This window comes from Cyanistes caeruleus, chromosome 32, assembly GCF_971803275.1.
Source record: "Cyanistes caeruleus chromosome 32, bCyaCae1.hap1.1, whole genome shotgun sequence".
NCBI classification, from domain to species: Eukaryota; Metazoa; Chordata; class Aves; order Passeriformes; family Paridae; genus Cyanistes; species Cyanistes caeruleus.
In genome coordinates this window covers 2,942,010-2,956,775 of record NC_141733.1, presented here as the reverse complement: position 1 = coordinate 2,956,775, position 14,766 = coordinate 2,942,010, and the positions used below count along the sequence as shown (strand labels likewise).

At 62.2% G+C, this 14,766-nt stretch overlaps 2 protein-coding genes across 4 annotated transcripts; one reads left to right on the top strand and one right to left on the bottom strand.

Annotated features, from left to right (window-relative positions):
• Positions 1-182: 182 nt before the first annotated feature.
• RARG (retinoic acid receptor gamma) lies at positions 183-8,090 on the bottom strand. Of its 2 annotated transcripts, XM_086870600.1 has the most exons (8): positions 7,939-8,090; positions 5,343-5,488; positions 4,671-4,812; positions 4,165-4,319; positions 3,174-3,350; positions 2,478-2,682; positions 2,018-2,176; positions 183-1,379 (listed from the first exon to the last, which is right to left on the bottom strand). In XM_086870600.1, the coding sequence occupies exons 1-8, from the start codon at positions 8,072-8,074 to the stop codon at positions 1,204-1,206; spliced, it is 1,296 nt and encodes a 431-aa protein (XP_086726726.1). In that variant the 5' UTR covers positions 8,075-8,090; the 3' UTR covers positions 183-1,203. The 2 variants fall into 2 exon arrangements, with proteins under 2 accessions (XP_086726726.1, XP_086726725.1); XM_086870599.1 differs by having other exon boundaries at positions 2,018-2,682.
• Positions 8,091-10,929: 2,839 nt separating this feature from the next.
• Positions 10,930-14,538, top strand: SLC61A1 (solute carrier family 61 member 1). 2 transcript variants are annotated; one of them, XM_086870590.1, is made up of 2 exons: positions 10,930-11,018; positions 12,065-14,538. In XM_086870590.1, the coding sequence occupies exon 2, from the start codon at positions 12,089-12,091 to the stop codon at positions 13,403-13,405; it is 1,317 nt and encodes a 438-aa protein (XP_086726716.1). In that variant the 5' UTR covers positions 10,930-11,018; positions 12,065-12,088; the 3' UTR covers positions 13,406-14,538. The 2 variants fall into 2 exon arrangements, with proteins under 2 accessions (XP_086726716.1, XP_023798974.1); XM_023943206.2 differs by lacking the exon at positions 10,930-11,018 and adding an exon at positions 11,503-11,541.
• The last annotated feature ends 228 nt before the right edge of the window (positions 14,539-14,766 follow it).

The window sequence follows — 14,766 nt, the reverse complement described above, 5'->3', positions numbered from 1 at the left end:
CCCCCAATTTGGGCAGGGTCCCCAAGTACCCCCCTTATCCCTGGAGGGGTCCCTAAGTTGGGGGTCCCCAAGTGCCCCCCACATACCCTAGAGGTGCTCCCTCACCTCAGGGGGAATCCCAGGGTTCCCCTCTTCCCCCCAAGTCCTTTCTACAGCCCCCTTCCAAATTCACGATCCGCCCAAAATTTCCATAACTTTATTTTGCAAAAATAGAAAAGTCCCGTGTCCTCTCCCCAGGATGGGAGGAGGTGGGTGGGCTGTAAACATGGCAGGGGGGCCCCCCCAAGAAGGGGGGAGTTAGCAGGGGAGCAGCAGCGGGGAGGGCCCCCTTTCAGGGGGGGGCCCCGATGTAAACGCAGAGGAATAAATAGGGGTGAAAGTGCAGCCCTGGGGAGGGACACCCCTCTGTCTAGTGTAACAGGCTCCCCCTGAGGGCTCTGCACCCCCAAATTCAGGGAGGAAAATGTAGGGGGGGCAGTTGTAGGGAGAGCCAGTAAGGCCAAACTTCATCATCCAGCCAGGCTGGGGGTAACAGATTAGGGAGGGCAGTTGGATCTGGGTAGAACCCCAGGATTGTGGGGTCACCCTATGGCTTGAGCCCCCACCCTGAAATGGGGGGGGGGGTTTGTGGGGGTAACTTTGTGTCCCCCATCTTTAGTCTCTGTAGTGTTTGGGGCGGGGCACTGGGCGAGGGCAATTTTGGGGTGTCCCTCCCCACCCCAACAGCATCAAAAAACCCACAAACATCCCCCCCATATAAACGGGGTCCCCCCAGACTGGGGGGGCTAGGATGTCCCACAGGGGAATGGGGGTGTCTCCCACCCCAAATCCACCCTGTGTCCAATAAATAAACCATGGGAGGGGCAACCCAGGAGTGTCAGGCATTAATTTGGGGAGTAGGGGCTGGGCCCCCAAACTCCCCTCATGTCCTTCCCAGTACAAGGGGGGGTGGCAGCAGAGTCTGAGGGGGCTTTGGCATGAAGCTGAGGTTTGGGGGGTGCCCCCAGACCCCCTCAGTTTAAGGCAATAGCTTTGTTCTGTCAGTCTCTGCCCCCTTCCCCAAATTAGGAGGGGGGCACTCTGGGGAGCTCCCCCATCCCAGAGCAAAAGGGGGTGCCCTGGAAGGCAGCTCGGAATGTTCCACCCCGTTGGGGAGGGACATTCGAGATCCGACCTGAACTGGGGGCGGGGGGGGGGGGGGGGCTATGGGGATTTGGGGGGGCCAGGGGGACTGTCCTGGGCGGCAGGGGGGTCTGGGGGTGGGGGGAGGCCATCCCCCCCCACCTCAGTGAAGATTTCGGGGTTCTCCAGCATCTCCCGGATCAGGGGGGGCATCGGCCCTGGGATCTCTGTGCGCAGGGTGATGGCACGTTCTGCCCCTGGGGGAGCCAAAATGTCAACACCCTCTGAACTCAGGATCCTAAGCCCGTCCTGAGAGATGGAACCCCCCTCCAAAAAAAGCTTCAACACCCCCTCAAATTCCACAACCCCCCAAAACCTTGAACCCCCAAATCCTTGGACCTCTCCAAGACCTTGAACTCCCCCAAAATGAGCTTAAATCACTCCAAAACCTTGACACCTCCCCAAGAGACTGAATCCCCTCCAGAGGCCTTGAATCCCACCCAAAAACGAGCTTCAATGCCTTCCCAAGTTCCAACAGTCCTCAACTTTCAAAACCCTGCAAAAGCTTCAGCGCTTTCAAAACCTTGAATCTCCCCAGATAACCTTGAACACAACCAAAATGAACTTTGACCCATCCCCCCTCGAAACTTTGAAACACCCCCAGAACCTTCAACTGTCCCACCCTGAGAGTTTCAACTCTCCTGGTGCCAGGGGCAGGTTTGGGGGTGTCCTGGAGGGTTGAGGTGTCCTGGGAGAGTTTGGGGTTCGCCCTCTTTGGTGGTGACTTTGAACAGCATTTGGGAAGATCACTGTGGCTAGGGGTGTTTGGGGGTTCTGGAGTCCTGGTGGGATTGCTGTGGTTTGGAGGGTTCCCAGGGATCTGGGGGTTCCTCACCCTTGGTGCTGATACCACGCAGGTCAGTGATTTTGAGCAGCATGCGGGGGAAACGCTGTGGCTGCCGTGGGCGCCGGCGCCGGGCATAGACCCGGAGAGCCTCGAGCAGTGGTTCCTGCAGCCGCTCCACATGCCGGGGCTGCTCCAGCTCCATCCGGTCTGGGAAGAGAGGGAGAGACCACCTGGATAGACACTGTCCCCGTGTCTCCACATGCCTTCTTACACATGATCTTCTGCCTTAGAGATCCCCGTGTCCCCCTGCTATCACCTCGTGTCCCCACCTCTGCAGCTGAGTGGCCACAACTCAGTCCCCTGCCCACCATAACCCTGATATGCCCCATGTCCCCCTGATGGCCCCCATATCCTCCCCCACAGATGAGGCAGATGACACTGAGCAGCCCTGACTCAGTCCCATGTCCCCATGCCCCCCATGTCCCTCTGATGTCCCGCATGTCCCCACCCCCACAGATGAGGCAGATGGCACTGAGCAGCCCAGTCTCGGTGTCATCGAGCTGCAGCGGCAGAAGCTGCCCCGCGAAGGCAAACACAAGGTCAGTGAGTGGCCCAAATCCCGCGTTGTGCATCTGGGTCCGGGTCAGTGTCAGCCCATCCGAGAACGTCATCGTGTCCTGCTCCGGTGTGTAGCGAGTGCAGATCCGCAGCATCTGCAGGGCAGGGACCCAGAATCACCAAGGGGCACCAGAATACATCCAGGGGCACCAAAAATCCATCCAGGGTTAGCCCATCCCATCACTGTGTCCTGCTCTGGAATGTAGCAAGTGCAGATCCACAGCATCTGCAGGGCAAGGATCCCAAAATCCACCCAGGATCTGCCCATCCTGGAGGACTATCATGTCCTGTTCCAGCTCTGCCACAGGACAGACACAGCACTGAGGGGAGGCTGGGGTCAGGGACGCCCCAATATAGTCTAAAAGCATCTTATGGGCCCCAAATTTTCCCACCAAGCAGTCCCGAAACCCACACAGACCATCCCAGGAGACCTCCCAGCCCCTCTCCAGGACATATGTCTGTGGGGTGGTGAGGTCAGAACCACCATGGGCCACCCCAAGCCCCTTCAAGGAGGCCCCAACACCCCTGAGGAGCCCCCAAACATCCTGAGGAGCTCACCCAACCCATGGAGATGCCCAGCCCTCACCAGGATGTCAAGGCAGGCAGCCTTGAGCAGAGTGATCTGGTCAGCCATGCTGAGCCCTGTGAAGCCCGGGAGCCGCTTCGCAAACTCCACAATCTTGATGATGCACTTGGTGGCCAATTCGCTGAACTTGTCCCACAGCCCCAGGTCCAGCTGTACCCGGTGGTCAGCGCTTGAGTTCTGGGAGCACAGAAGGGGCCCCAGCTCTGTTAGGGGGATTGTTCAGGAGCCCCTGGGACCTCCTGCAACCTCACCACCCTGAACTTGTCCCACAGTCCCAGGTTCAGCTGCACCCAGTAGTCAGTGCTCAAGTTTTGGAGGGCATGGGCTCAGTTATGGAGGTTCAAGGTGTACTGGGACTCCCTGAGACCACTGGGACACTGTGAGACCCCAGTCTCAGTAACCCACAAGTCCAGCTGCCATGTGGTCCATGCTCATTTTATGGGGGACACAGGCTCAGTTATGGGGGTTCAGGACCTGCTGGGACCACTGGGACCCCCTCTTCAGTGATCCCCAGGCTCTGGACTCAATGCCAGCCCCAGGTACAGCTGTCCCCTTACTCAGCACTTGAGTTTTTGGGGGTCAGGGAGTGCAGAGACCCTGCTCTGGGCTCCAGGGTCAGCATCGCTCCCCTAAGTAACCCCCCAAATACCCCCCCACAACCCCAGTGCTCAGTCCCAATGCACCACTCCCCCTGAACTTGTCCCCCAGCCCGCCCAGTGCTCAGCACTTGTGTTTTGGAGGAGTCAGGAGGGAACCGGGACCCAACTATAGGTGTGAGGGTTGGGGTTCCCCCCAAAGGGACCCCCCAAGACCACCTGGGGACAGAAACCTGGTGCCCCACTCTCCCTGAACATGTACTTCAGCCCCAGCTGCCCCCAGCGCTCATGTTTGGGGGGGATCAGGACAGAGCAGTGACCCTGCCCCAGATCCGAGAGTTGGGAAGAGGGTTGGGGTCCCCCCTCAGTCCCCCCAGACCCCCAGCCCTGCTCACCGTGGTGTACTTGCCCAGCTGGCCCAGAGAAGGGAAGGTCTCCTGGTGGGCTCTGCTGACCCTCCGCACCAGCTCAGCCAGCTCAGGGCTCAGCTCATCCCCCCCCAAATCCTCCTTCACCTCCTTCTTCCTCTTGTTCCGGTCATTCTGCACAGCTGGGGGGTGGGATTTGGGGGGTCAGAGGCATTGGTAGACCCCCTTAGATCCCTCCCAGGTGGGGTTTCCTTCCCCCTCCCCCAAAAACCTCCTCAAGGGACAGGAACATCCCCACCCTGAGCATCCCCAGGACCCTGAGACCCCTCAGTGAAGCTTTGAGGGAACCTCAATTTTAGGGGACTCCCCTGCAGGACCAAGAAGGGGGAACCCTTACACCCAGCAGTCCCCTTCACAGCCCCAAACCCCTCCCAGGAACATCCCCAGGTCCACTGAGACACCACCAGAGCCCCTCAGTGATGTTTTGGGGGACTCCCCAACTTCGGGGAACCCCAGCCCAGACCCCCTCGCACCTTCCTTGGACATTCCGACCTGGAAGCACTTCTGGAGGCGGCAGAACTGGCACCGGTTCCGGGTGACCTTGTCGATCTGGCAGTTCCGCTCCCGGTGACACGTGTACACCATGTTCTTCTGGATGCTCCGCCTGAAAAAACCCTGGAGTGGGAAAACAGGGGGTCAGAGGGGGCCAGGGCATCCCCAAACGGGAGGCACCAGTATCATATCCCCAGGGATCCCAGTAAGGCAGGATGGAGTTAGGTGGAGTTCCCCTGTGGCTCCCCAGTATCCTAGGGTGGGGCACAGGGCTTGGGGGGCTCCCACTGTCCCTGAGGGGTCCCCAATGCCTGGGAAGGGTCCCCATCCCCCAGGGGTGGTCCCACTCATCCCACAGGATCTGTAATATCCCCAAGTACCCCCATTACATCTCCCCAGTGCTTGGAGAGTTCCCACTCCCCCAAGGAGTCCCTGTTCCTCGATTAGGTCCCCACTGCCTGGGGGTTCACCTTTTCTTGGGGCTGATCCCCAGTGTCCCCGGGACCCTCCAGGGCCTCCTCCAAGTGCTGGGTCCCCACTTCCCTCATTCCCCTCCACTTCCATCACAGGGTCCCCACTCTTCCCCCCGCACCAGGGTTTCCACTGTCTCAGGGGGGTCCCCCTGCCCCACTGAGCCCCTGGCCCCCACACACCTTGCAGCCCTCGCAGGAGCTCACTCCGTAGTGGTACCCAGAGCTGCGATCGCTGCACACAAAGCAAGGCTTGTGCACACGGGGGGGAGGCAGTGGTGAGGGGGGGGCCGTGTCCCCCAAAACTTGCCCAGGGGAGGGCTCCAGGGCTGGGGAGGAAAAAGGCAGGGGGAGTTAAACAGTCCCTCTCAACCCCAAAGGGGCCCCAGACCTGTTGGGTCTGGGGGAAACAAAAGCACGGGGTGGGGGGGAAGGTGATTGTGCGGGTTTCACTGTCACCTCCACGGCCCTAAAACCTGCATTGCAAACCTCCAAAATCGGGGGCTGGGGGCTGGAATCCAGGGGTGCCACCATGGGGGGAGGAGAACTTATCAGTGTGCCTCCCCCCCCTCCCCTCTGGCCCCTACCCAAATCCCAAAACCTGGGGTGGGGATGTCCCCAGCGTCCCCAAAACCCAAAATTATGGAGAAGGAGGGTCCCTAGTCCCCTCAAATCCCCCCTGCGTAGTGCCGGGGGTGACACGCGGGGGAGGGAGGAGCCCCTCCCGCGCGCAGTCCGGGCGGCACCGGGGGAGGGGCAGCTGGTTTCAGATTTTTTTTGGGGGTGGATTTTGTGTGTTTTGCTAAAAAAAAAAAACCAAAATTGCTAAAATCGAGGAAATTCCGGCCTCGAACAGCGCGTTTATAACCGCGGGGGAGAGGGGCAGCAAGGGGGACTCCGCCCAGCGCGTGCCACAGGCACCCTAAAATAACCCGGAGGAGCGGGGGAGACTCCCCACCCTAAAAACGGAGCCGAAATTGGGGACCACACTCCGCCCCTCGGCACAGGGGCGAGTCCATAGCCCATAGCCCAGGTCTGGGGAGGGCTGGTTGTGATTCACCCATCAATACTGGGGATTCCCCGCGGAGGGTTGGGGCTGAGGGGGGTTTCATTTGGGGGGTGCGGGCACATTTGGGGGACCCCACCGTGCGTGTTTTCTCTTAAGGTTTGATTTTTTGAAGGGGGATGAACCCAAATTAAAGCATAAACCCCCAAAAACAAAGCACCCCAAAACCATCCGGGGGGAGCCACGACGCTGTGGGCCACCCCAATGTTTTAGGATACTCCCTGGCCCAAGGCGCGGTGCCCCCTCGGGCCTTAAACTGGGGGAGGGCGGCGGGAAAGCTCCTCCGCCCAGGGCGGAATTTGGATCGGGGGGGGCCACGGCGGTTCCCCCTCCAAAACCCGGGGGGTGACCCCCCCACCGCCCTGCTGAAAAGGGGCTCTCCTCACCCTGCCCCAAGGGGGCTCGGGCGGTTTTGGGGCAGCCCCGCAGGGGTTAAAGTGCCACATTGGCAGCGCGGGGGGGGCGGGGGGCGGGCGCGGCCCCGACTGGAACCAGTTGGGCTGAGGAACTGGGAGGGGGGAGGACACGGGAGGGGGCAACGCACCACGGCCATAGGGGAAAGGGGAGGATTTAGGTGGATTCTCTCCACTCTCATCCTGTTTGTACCCAGATTTGCACTATGGAACCCCCAGGACACGCCTCGTGCCCCCCACCCCCCAAAAACTGGGTGCCTCTTTCTACCCCCACAAAGGGGTCTGCGTCCCCCGAAAAAACAAGGTTCGGGGCTCCTGAGCCCCTCCAAAACAGGTACCAGGGCCCCCGAGCCCCCCAAAAGGGCTCCTGTGTGGTCCATGTGCCTGTGCCCCTGTGTACCTGACTCCCAAAAAACGGGTCTCTATTTCTGCCCCCTCAAAGTGCCACGGGACACCGCAACCTCTCCCCAAAACAGGGTCCAGGTCGCTTGACCCCCCCCAGAAGTGTTCACGGTCGGCCCAGTGCGGTCCCCACGTCCCTGGGTCCCCCGCAAAATGGGTCTGGGACCCTGCCCCCCTCGCAAAACCGAGCCCCCACAATCCAGGACCCTCCCGAGGAGAATTTGGGGACGTCGGCCCCTTACACATGCCCTTACACCGCGCACACGTCCCCCGGACACCCCCTCGCGTCATTCCCATACACGCTCAGGTCGGTCCGGCACCCACGCGCGTCACTCTCCCCACCCCCCGCGTCACCCCCGAGGTCACCCCCAGCCCCCCGGATCACAGTCACCCCCCTTTCACGCGCGTTTACACACTCGGACACGCTCTCCACCCCAGCTCCTGGCACACCCACGCACTCACTCGCCGACACGGAGCCGCCCCCACGCCCGCATCGACCGGCCGGGCCGCCCACTGCCACTGCCACTTTCCCTCCCACTCATTTGCACACTCGGGTTCATTCTCGGAGACCCCTCCCCATGGCCCCGACCCCCCCACACCCACTCGTAGACGCGCGCCCGTCCCTCCCATGCAGTTGCCCCCGCGGTACCACAACCACTGCCCGCTCACACTCACTTGCACACTCATTTAAACACCCAGAGGGGCTACCTGCCACCCCTCGCACCCACTCGCGACACGAACACCCCTCACGCACCCACCGCACACTCACACTCACACCCATTTGCACACTCAGTTCACACCTGAACGCGCTTCCCCACCCCCCCCCACCCCCACACATACTGGCGAACACTCTGACCCCTCGGGCGCTCCCGAACCCCCTCATCCCCCGCCATGGTACCTCTGCGGGCGGGGCCGCCGCAGCCGGCGGGCACCGGGACCCTGCGTAGAGCGCAGCCCCCGCGGTTCGTCACGTCGTGCAGCCGCCGAGGCGCCGCCGCCGCCGCCGCCGCCGCCGCCTCCACACAGCCGAACATGGCGGCCCCGGCCCCCCCCCACCCACCCGGACCCCCTCGGCCTCGCCGCGGTTGGCCCCGGTCGCGATCGGCCCCGAGCGGCCCCGGAGGGTGCGGCTGCGGGGGCGGGGTCGGTGGGGGGCGGGGTCTGCCTGGGGGCGGGGCATGGGCACGCTGGGACCGAAGAGGCGGGAATGGGACGCGGCCTGGTCGAGGGGTGGGAGCTTGGGTGGGAGGAGGCAAACGGGGCGGGGAAATGGGGCGGGGCTTGGATGGGCGGGGCTAAATTGAGAGCTGGGCCCGGCGGAGAGGGCGGGACCCGGAAAAGGCGGGGCCTTGAGTGGCTGGGTTTAGTAGGAATGGAGCTTGATCTCGGGCCGGGCCTGCCCGGGTTTGAAGGGCTGGGCTAAATTTGAAAAGGGCGTGGTCTGAGTGAGGGGTGGTGCTCATGGGCGGGGCTGAATGGTGACTGGGCGGGGATTGTAACAGTGGGAGGGGCCTGGGGGCGCGGACACGCGGTGTCGTGTATACACGTGTCAAATGTGTCACACTGTCTCAGACTTGTGTGTCCCCTCCGTGCGTCCCCCCTTCCTGGGGGACCACCAGCCCCTCCCAGTCCTCATGTCAGTCCTCCCAAGTCCCCGCGTCACCCTCTTCCTTATTCCACCCCGTGCAGTCACAATCATGTCACCACCCGTCTCCCCAGTCCTCCCTGTTCTTCCAGTCCTGTCCCGTTCCCCATCACCTCCCCAGCCCTTTCCAGTCCCCTTGTCACCCCTCAATCCCTCCCAGTCCTACCAGTTCTCCCAGTCTCCCACGTCATCTCCCCAGTCCTTCCTAGTCCCTTTCAATCCCCTTTTCACTTCCTTCAGGGTGTCCATTGTGCACAGCTGTGTGTCGGCATGTTCAGGTGTGTCCAGGTGTGTCCAGGTGTGTGTGAGCATATCCAGGTGTGCATAGGTGTGTGTGTGTGAGTGTGCACAGCCGTGTCTGGGTGTCCCTGGACGTCTCCGAGTGTGCGAGGGCTGTGCCAACACCGCCTGCCCGACTGCATTCCTGGGGATGTGCATGAGTAACACACCTGTACACGGGATCATTGCACAAGTCACACACCTTAACACGGGGTGTTCACGTGTCACTGCACGTGTCACACACCCTTACACAGCCTCCAGCGTGCACACACATGTCTGGGCACAGGGACAAGTGTGCGGGGTGTGTCCCTGCATATCACACACACACGCACGCATCCCCATGCCCTGACACGCGTGTAAACCGTCCCCCTCCGCCGTGCTGCAGTTTCCCGAAGGGAGGGGTTGGAGTAGGGGCGGCGGGAATGGGCTAATGGAAAAAGTTTGGGTGGAAATTCCTCTCCCCGCCCCTCCCCCACTGCGGCTCAATGGCCCCTTTGTACGGCCCCGGCCCCTCTCCCGCCACGCTGGGACCCGGCTGTGTGTCTGCCCCAATGCCTGTGTCCTTACGTGTGTCCCCCCCATATCTCCTCACAGCCCCCAAGTCCCCATAATTCTCTGTGAGCCCCAATCGCGTCCCCACCACGTTCCCCCGTGTCCCGCAGGTCTCCAACCTATGTCCCCTCAACTAGCATCCCCCCGTAATCCCTCTGCCCCCCAAGTCCCCATAACCCCGGGTCCATCCCAATCATGTCTCCCCATGTCTTTTGTGTCCCCAGTAACCTCCATAACCCCGTGACCCCAATGTCCCCCATGTCCCTTATGCTGCCCTATGTCCCCATCCCCCCCACCGAGTCATGTCCCGCCGGTGTCCCCCCACGTCCCCATAATCCCGTGTCCCTAGTCGTGTTCCCCATGTCCCCTGTGCACCCCTATGTTTCCTGTGTCCCCCATGCCCCCTGTCCCAAATATCCCCCCTGTCGCCACACATCCCCATATTCCCCATGTTCTCCATGTCCCTAGCATCCCCTATGCCCTCCCATGTCCCTGTGTCCCTGCATCCCCCCACCTGTGTTCCTCATGTGCCCCGTTCCCAATTTCCTCCGTGTCCGCTCCATGTCTCCCGTATCCGCCATGCCCCACCATGTCCCCTGTGCCCCTCCGTGTCCCTCCGTGTCCCCTGTGCTTTCCCGTGCCTCCCGGCCCATTGCATCCGCCGCATTCTCCCTGTTCTGCATTCCTCCCCACTGTCCCCCCCCACTGTCCCCTGTGTCCCCCCCCACTCCATGTTTCCCACGTCCCCGGTGACCCCATGTCCCCTGTGTCCTCATGTCTCCATGTCCCTCACCCACGGGTGCCGCCACGTGCCCCCCCCCCCCCCCCTCCACCCGTTCAGCCGCTTTGCCCGGTAAATCCCCGGGAGGGGGCGGGGGTGACTGTGGGGTGCGGGGAGGGCGGCTCGGCCATGGGGCTGGGCTGGCCGCGACCCCGGCCCCGTCGGCGCGGGGGAACCTCCCCGCGCTGTCACCCCCCATGTCACCTCCCCCCGTGCTGCACCCCCGCCTTCTGCTCGCCGCCCTGCCCCTTCTGCTTACTCCCCCCCTGCTGCCCCCAGTGCCACCCGCCCCTCTGCCCCCCGCCCTGCTGCGCCCCACCCTGCTACCCCCTGCCCTGTCACCCTCTCTGCCACCCCGCCTGGTGCTCCCCAGTCCCCTGTCCCCAGTGTCACCCCCCACCTCCCTTTTCCCAATGCTACCCCCTGCCCTACTGCCCCCAGTGTCCCCCCCCGCCCTCACACCCTCTTCCCTGCTGCCCCCAATATCACCCCCCGTCCTGTCGCCCCCCCTGCTGCTCCCCATTTTGCGTTCCCCCCGCCTGCCCCCAGTGCCACCCCCCGCCCTGTTCCCCCCTGTGTCACCCCCGCCCGTGCCCCCAGTGCCGCCCCTCCTCTCGATGCTGTCCCCCCCCGCGCCGCGCCCCCTCCCGGCCCCACCTCAGCATCAAGTGAGGGGGATCCGGCCACCTCCGCGCCCCACCAGGAACCCCCGGAGGCGGTGGTGAGTGAGGGGCGATGAGGGGGACCCCCCTCTTTTCCGAGCCTGCAGAAACTGAGGCACGGAAAGGGAGGTTTCACGGTGGGGTACTGGGAGGGCAGGTCACCAGGGGGGTTTCACGACTGGGTTTTGCGCGGGGGGATTTTCTCGAGGGTCTTTGCACGAGGTCTCTGGGGGCGGGGGTCCCCACAAGTCCCCCATGGTGTGTCTGGGGGGGTTTCTTTGGGGTGGGGATGCCGAAAACCCCCCGTGGGAGGGTACTCTGGAGGGTAGTTGGGGGTCTCCATAATCCTCCGTGGCTTGTCTGGGGGATCGCTGTGGCAGGGTGTCTCCGTAACTCCCCGTGGCGCCTCCGGGACTCTCTTTGGACACCTGTGGGGAGGGGTCCGTGTGTGGGGGCGGGGGCGGGGTGTGCTGTTCTGTGTCACGTGACACGAGCCAAGATGGCGGCGTCCATGGGGACAGGAAGCGGAAGTGGCTCCGCGGAGGCGCCGTGGGGCAGCTGCGACGCCGCTGGGGACCGGTGGTATGGGGTCCCTGAGGGGTCCGGGGGTATGGGGTCCCTGAGGGGTCCGGGAGTTGCCGGAAGCGGTGGAAGGGCTTTGGAGGGTCTGAGACGTGTCTGGGGCGTCCTATGGGGCAACTCTGGGGTCGGGGGAGGCTATGAGGAGTGGAAGGGGGCTGTGTGGGGCTGTAGGTGGTATATGGGGGGCTTAAAGAGGATCTGCGGGGGCGAGGGTACTATGGGAAGCCTATGGAGATTCTGTGCGAGGCCTGTGGAGGATCTGGAGCGTGCGTGTGGGTCCTCTTGGGGGGTATGGAGGTCTGTGGGAGTTGTGGGTAACTAGTGGGGTTTGGGGTCCATGGGGGTTCTGTGGGGTTGGGTGGTGTCTGTGTGGGCTTGGGAAGGGTGATGCGGCCTATGGAGGAGTTGTGGGGGATTTTGTGGTGTATCTGTGATGCTGGAGGTCCATATAACTTACCATGGTTTGTTTTAGGGGCTGGGGGTCCTTATAACCCTCCATGGATCCCCCTTTTTCCTTCCCCAGGCCCTTCTGAGCCCCCTCCCCACCATGTTTCTGCTGCCTTGCTCCGCCCTCGCCCTCCTCCTGCTTACCTTCCTGGCTCTGGAGCCACCCCCACGCCGCCCCTCACCCTCCAACCCTGCGTTCTGCCGCTTCCAGCGGGAATTCCTGCTGGGATACCTCCCGGCGCTGGCTGCGGACTGGCTGCAGGGCCCACTGCTGTTCCAGCTGCTGCATAGCCGAGGCTTCCTGCGCAGCCAGATCGCTGCCCTCTACTCCTGCGGCTTTGCCTCCAACGTCACCTTTGGCCTTATCTCTGGAGTTTTTGTGGATCGGCTTGGCCGGAAAAAGTCCTGTGTGTTGTCCTCGGGGCTGTGCTCCGTGTCCTGCCTGCTGCAGCTCTCCCGGGATTTCCTGGCACTGGCAGCTGGCCGGGTCCTGGCGGGGCTCGGCACCTCTCTGCTCTTCTCTGCCTTTGAGTCGTGGTACATCCATGAGCACCTGGAGCGCCATGACTTCCCAGCCGAGTGGATTCCCAGCACCTTCTCCCGTGTGGCACTCTGGAACAGTGGCCTGGCCATGGCAGCTGGCCTGGTAGCTGAGCTGGTGGCTGAGGGGCTGGCGCTGGGCCCTGTGGCCCCATTCCTGGTGGCCGTGCCCTTCCTGGCACTCTCAGGGATCTTTGCTGGGAAAAACTGGGATGAAAACTATGGGAAGAGCCGGCCCTGCAGTAAGGCCTGTGGAGAAGGCCTTCGGGGCCTCCTATCTGATCCGCGAGCGCTGCTCCTGGGGCTGGTCCAGGCCCTTGTGGAGAGCATCCTCCTCATCTTTGCCTTCCTTTGGACACCTGTCCTGGAGCCTCATGGGATCCCACTGGGAATTGCCTTCTCGGGATTCATGGCTGCCAGTGCTGTGGGCTCAGCCCTGTTCCGGCGTGGAGTCACTGGGAGGCTCCGGCTGCAGCCGCTGCAGCTCCTGCCCAGCTCTGTCCTACTCCTGGCACTGGCTCTTCTGGTCCTGGCACTGCCACTGTACCCACCCTGTGACTTCCTTGCCGTGCTTGTGCTGCAGCTCTCCTGTGGGATTTACTTCCCAGCCATGGCATTCCTGCGGCGCCGGATGGAGCGGGGAGGGGATGCGGCAGGAGGAGCGCGGTGGCTGCGGCTGCCCCTTGGCCTGGGGGTGTCACTGGTGCTGCCAGCACTGCCTGGTGACCCCATGGGGACACGGGGGGTGTTTGGGGCTGCAGCCCTGGCGGCGCTGGTGGCACTGGGCGCAGCTGGGGGGGTCCTGGGCACCACCCGTGGGGATGAGGGGCTGAAGGTAGGGGGCGAGGGGCTGCTCGAGGGGGACACTGGGGAGTGACGAGGACATTGGGACAGGGACACTGGGACAGCTCAGCTGGGATGTGATGTGATGGGGACACTGGGACAGTTTGAGGATGTGTCAGGAACACTGGGGGTGATGGGGACATGGACACTGAGACAGCTCAGTGAGGACACCGGGGTGTGACTGGGACAGCTTGACAGGAACATAGGGGTGTAATGGGGATGTTGGGGTGTAATAGGAACAGGGACACCAGAATGTGACTGGGATACCAGGACAGCTTAGTGAGGACACTGGGGTGTGATAGGAATGGGGATGCTGGGGTGGCACAGGGACACCAAGACAGCTCGGTGAGGACACCAAGGTGCAACAGGGAGACCGACAGAATGCGACAAGGACAGAGACACTGGGATGTGACAGTGGCAGAAGCACGAAGACAGCTGTACAGCGACACAGGGACAGTTTGATGGAACATTGGGATTTGACAGGGACAAGGACAGTAATACCTGGCTGGGACAGGAATATTGGGATAGCTCAACAGGAACACCAGGGTGTGACAGGGTCAGGGACATGGGAAGAGCCCATGGGGTCACCAGGCAGTGATGGGGTCACAGTGTCACCCCCCATGCTGAACTGTGAGTGACAGAAACAGACAGCCAGTAGGGACACTGAGCTGTGGTGGGTCACAGTGTCACCCCACAGTGGACTGTGGGTGACTGGGATGCCTCCTTAGGCCACTGAACTGTGATGGGTCATGGTGTCATTCCACAATGGACTTTGGGTGACAAGACACTGGGGCACCCCACTGGTGACATTCAGCTGTGAGAGGTCACAGTGTCACCCGCATAATGAAGTGTAGGTGACAGTGACACTGGGACACCCCAATGGTGACCTGTTGTCACCCCCACAATGAACTCTGGGTGAGAACATGGGGACACCGCAAGGTGACACTGAGCTGTGACAGATCATGGTGTTACTCCTATAACAAGGTGACACCCCCAGGTGACACCCAGGCTGTAAAAGGTCACAGTGCCACCTCCCCCAAAGTACAGCAGGGGGGACATGGAGACACCAGGCCAGGTGTGGTCTGTGACTGACCTCGTGTGGTGTCATGGGGGGAGGCATGTGTGTATTAATTACTTAATTCATTTCTAATAAATCCACCCAATAGAGGTGTTTGTGAAGTTGTCCCCCAGCCCCCCCAACCCCCAAACCTGGGTCTGGGGGACACTGAAACCCTCTGAAACTAGGGGTGCCCCCAGTTCAAACCAGTGACTCCTAATCCGGCCATGTCCTCAGTGTGACCCTCGTGCTGGTTTGACCCTAAGCTAAGCCCCCTCAGTGCCTCCAGTATCCTCCAATTCTCCCCAGTCCTCCCAAAAGCCCCCCATCCCCCTATT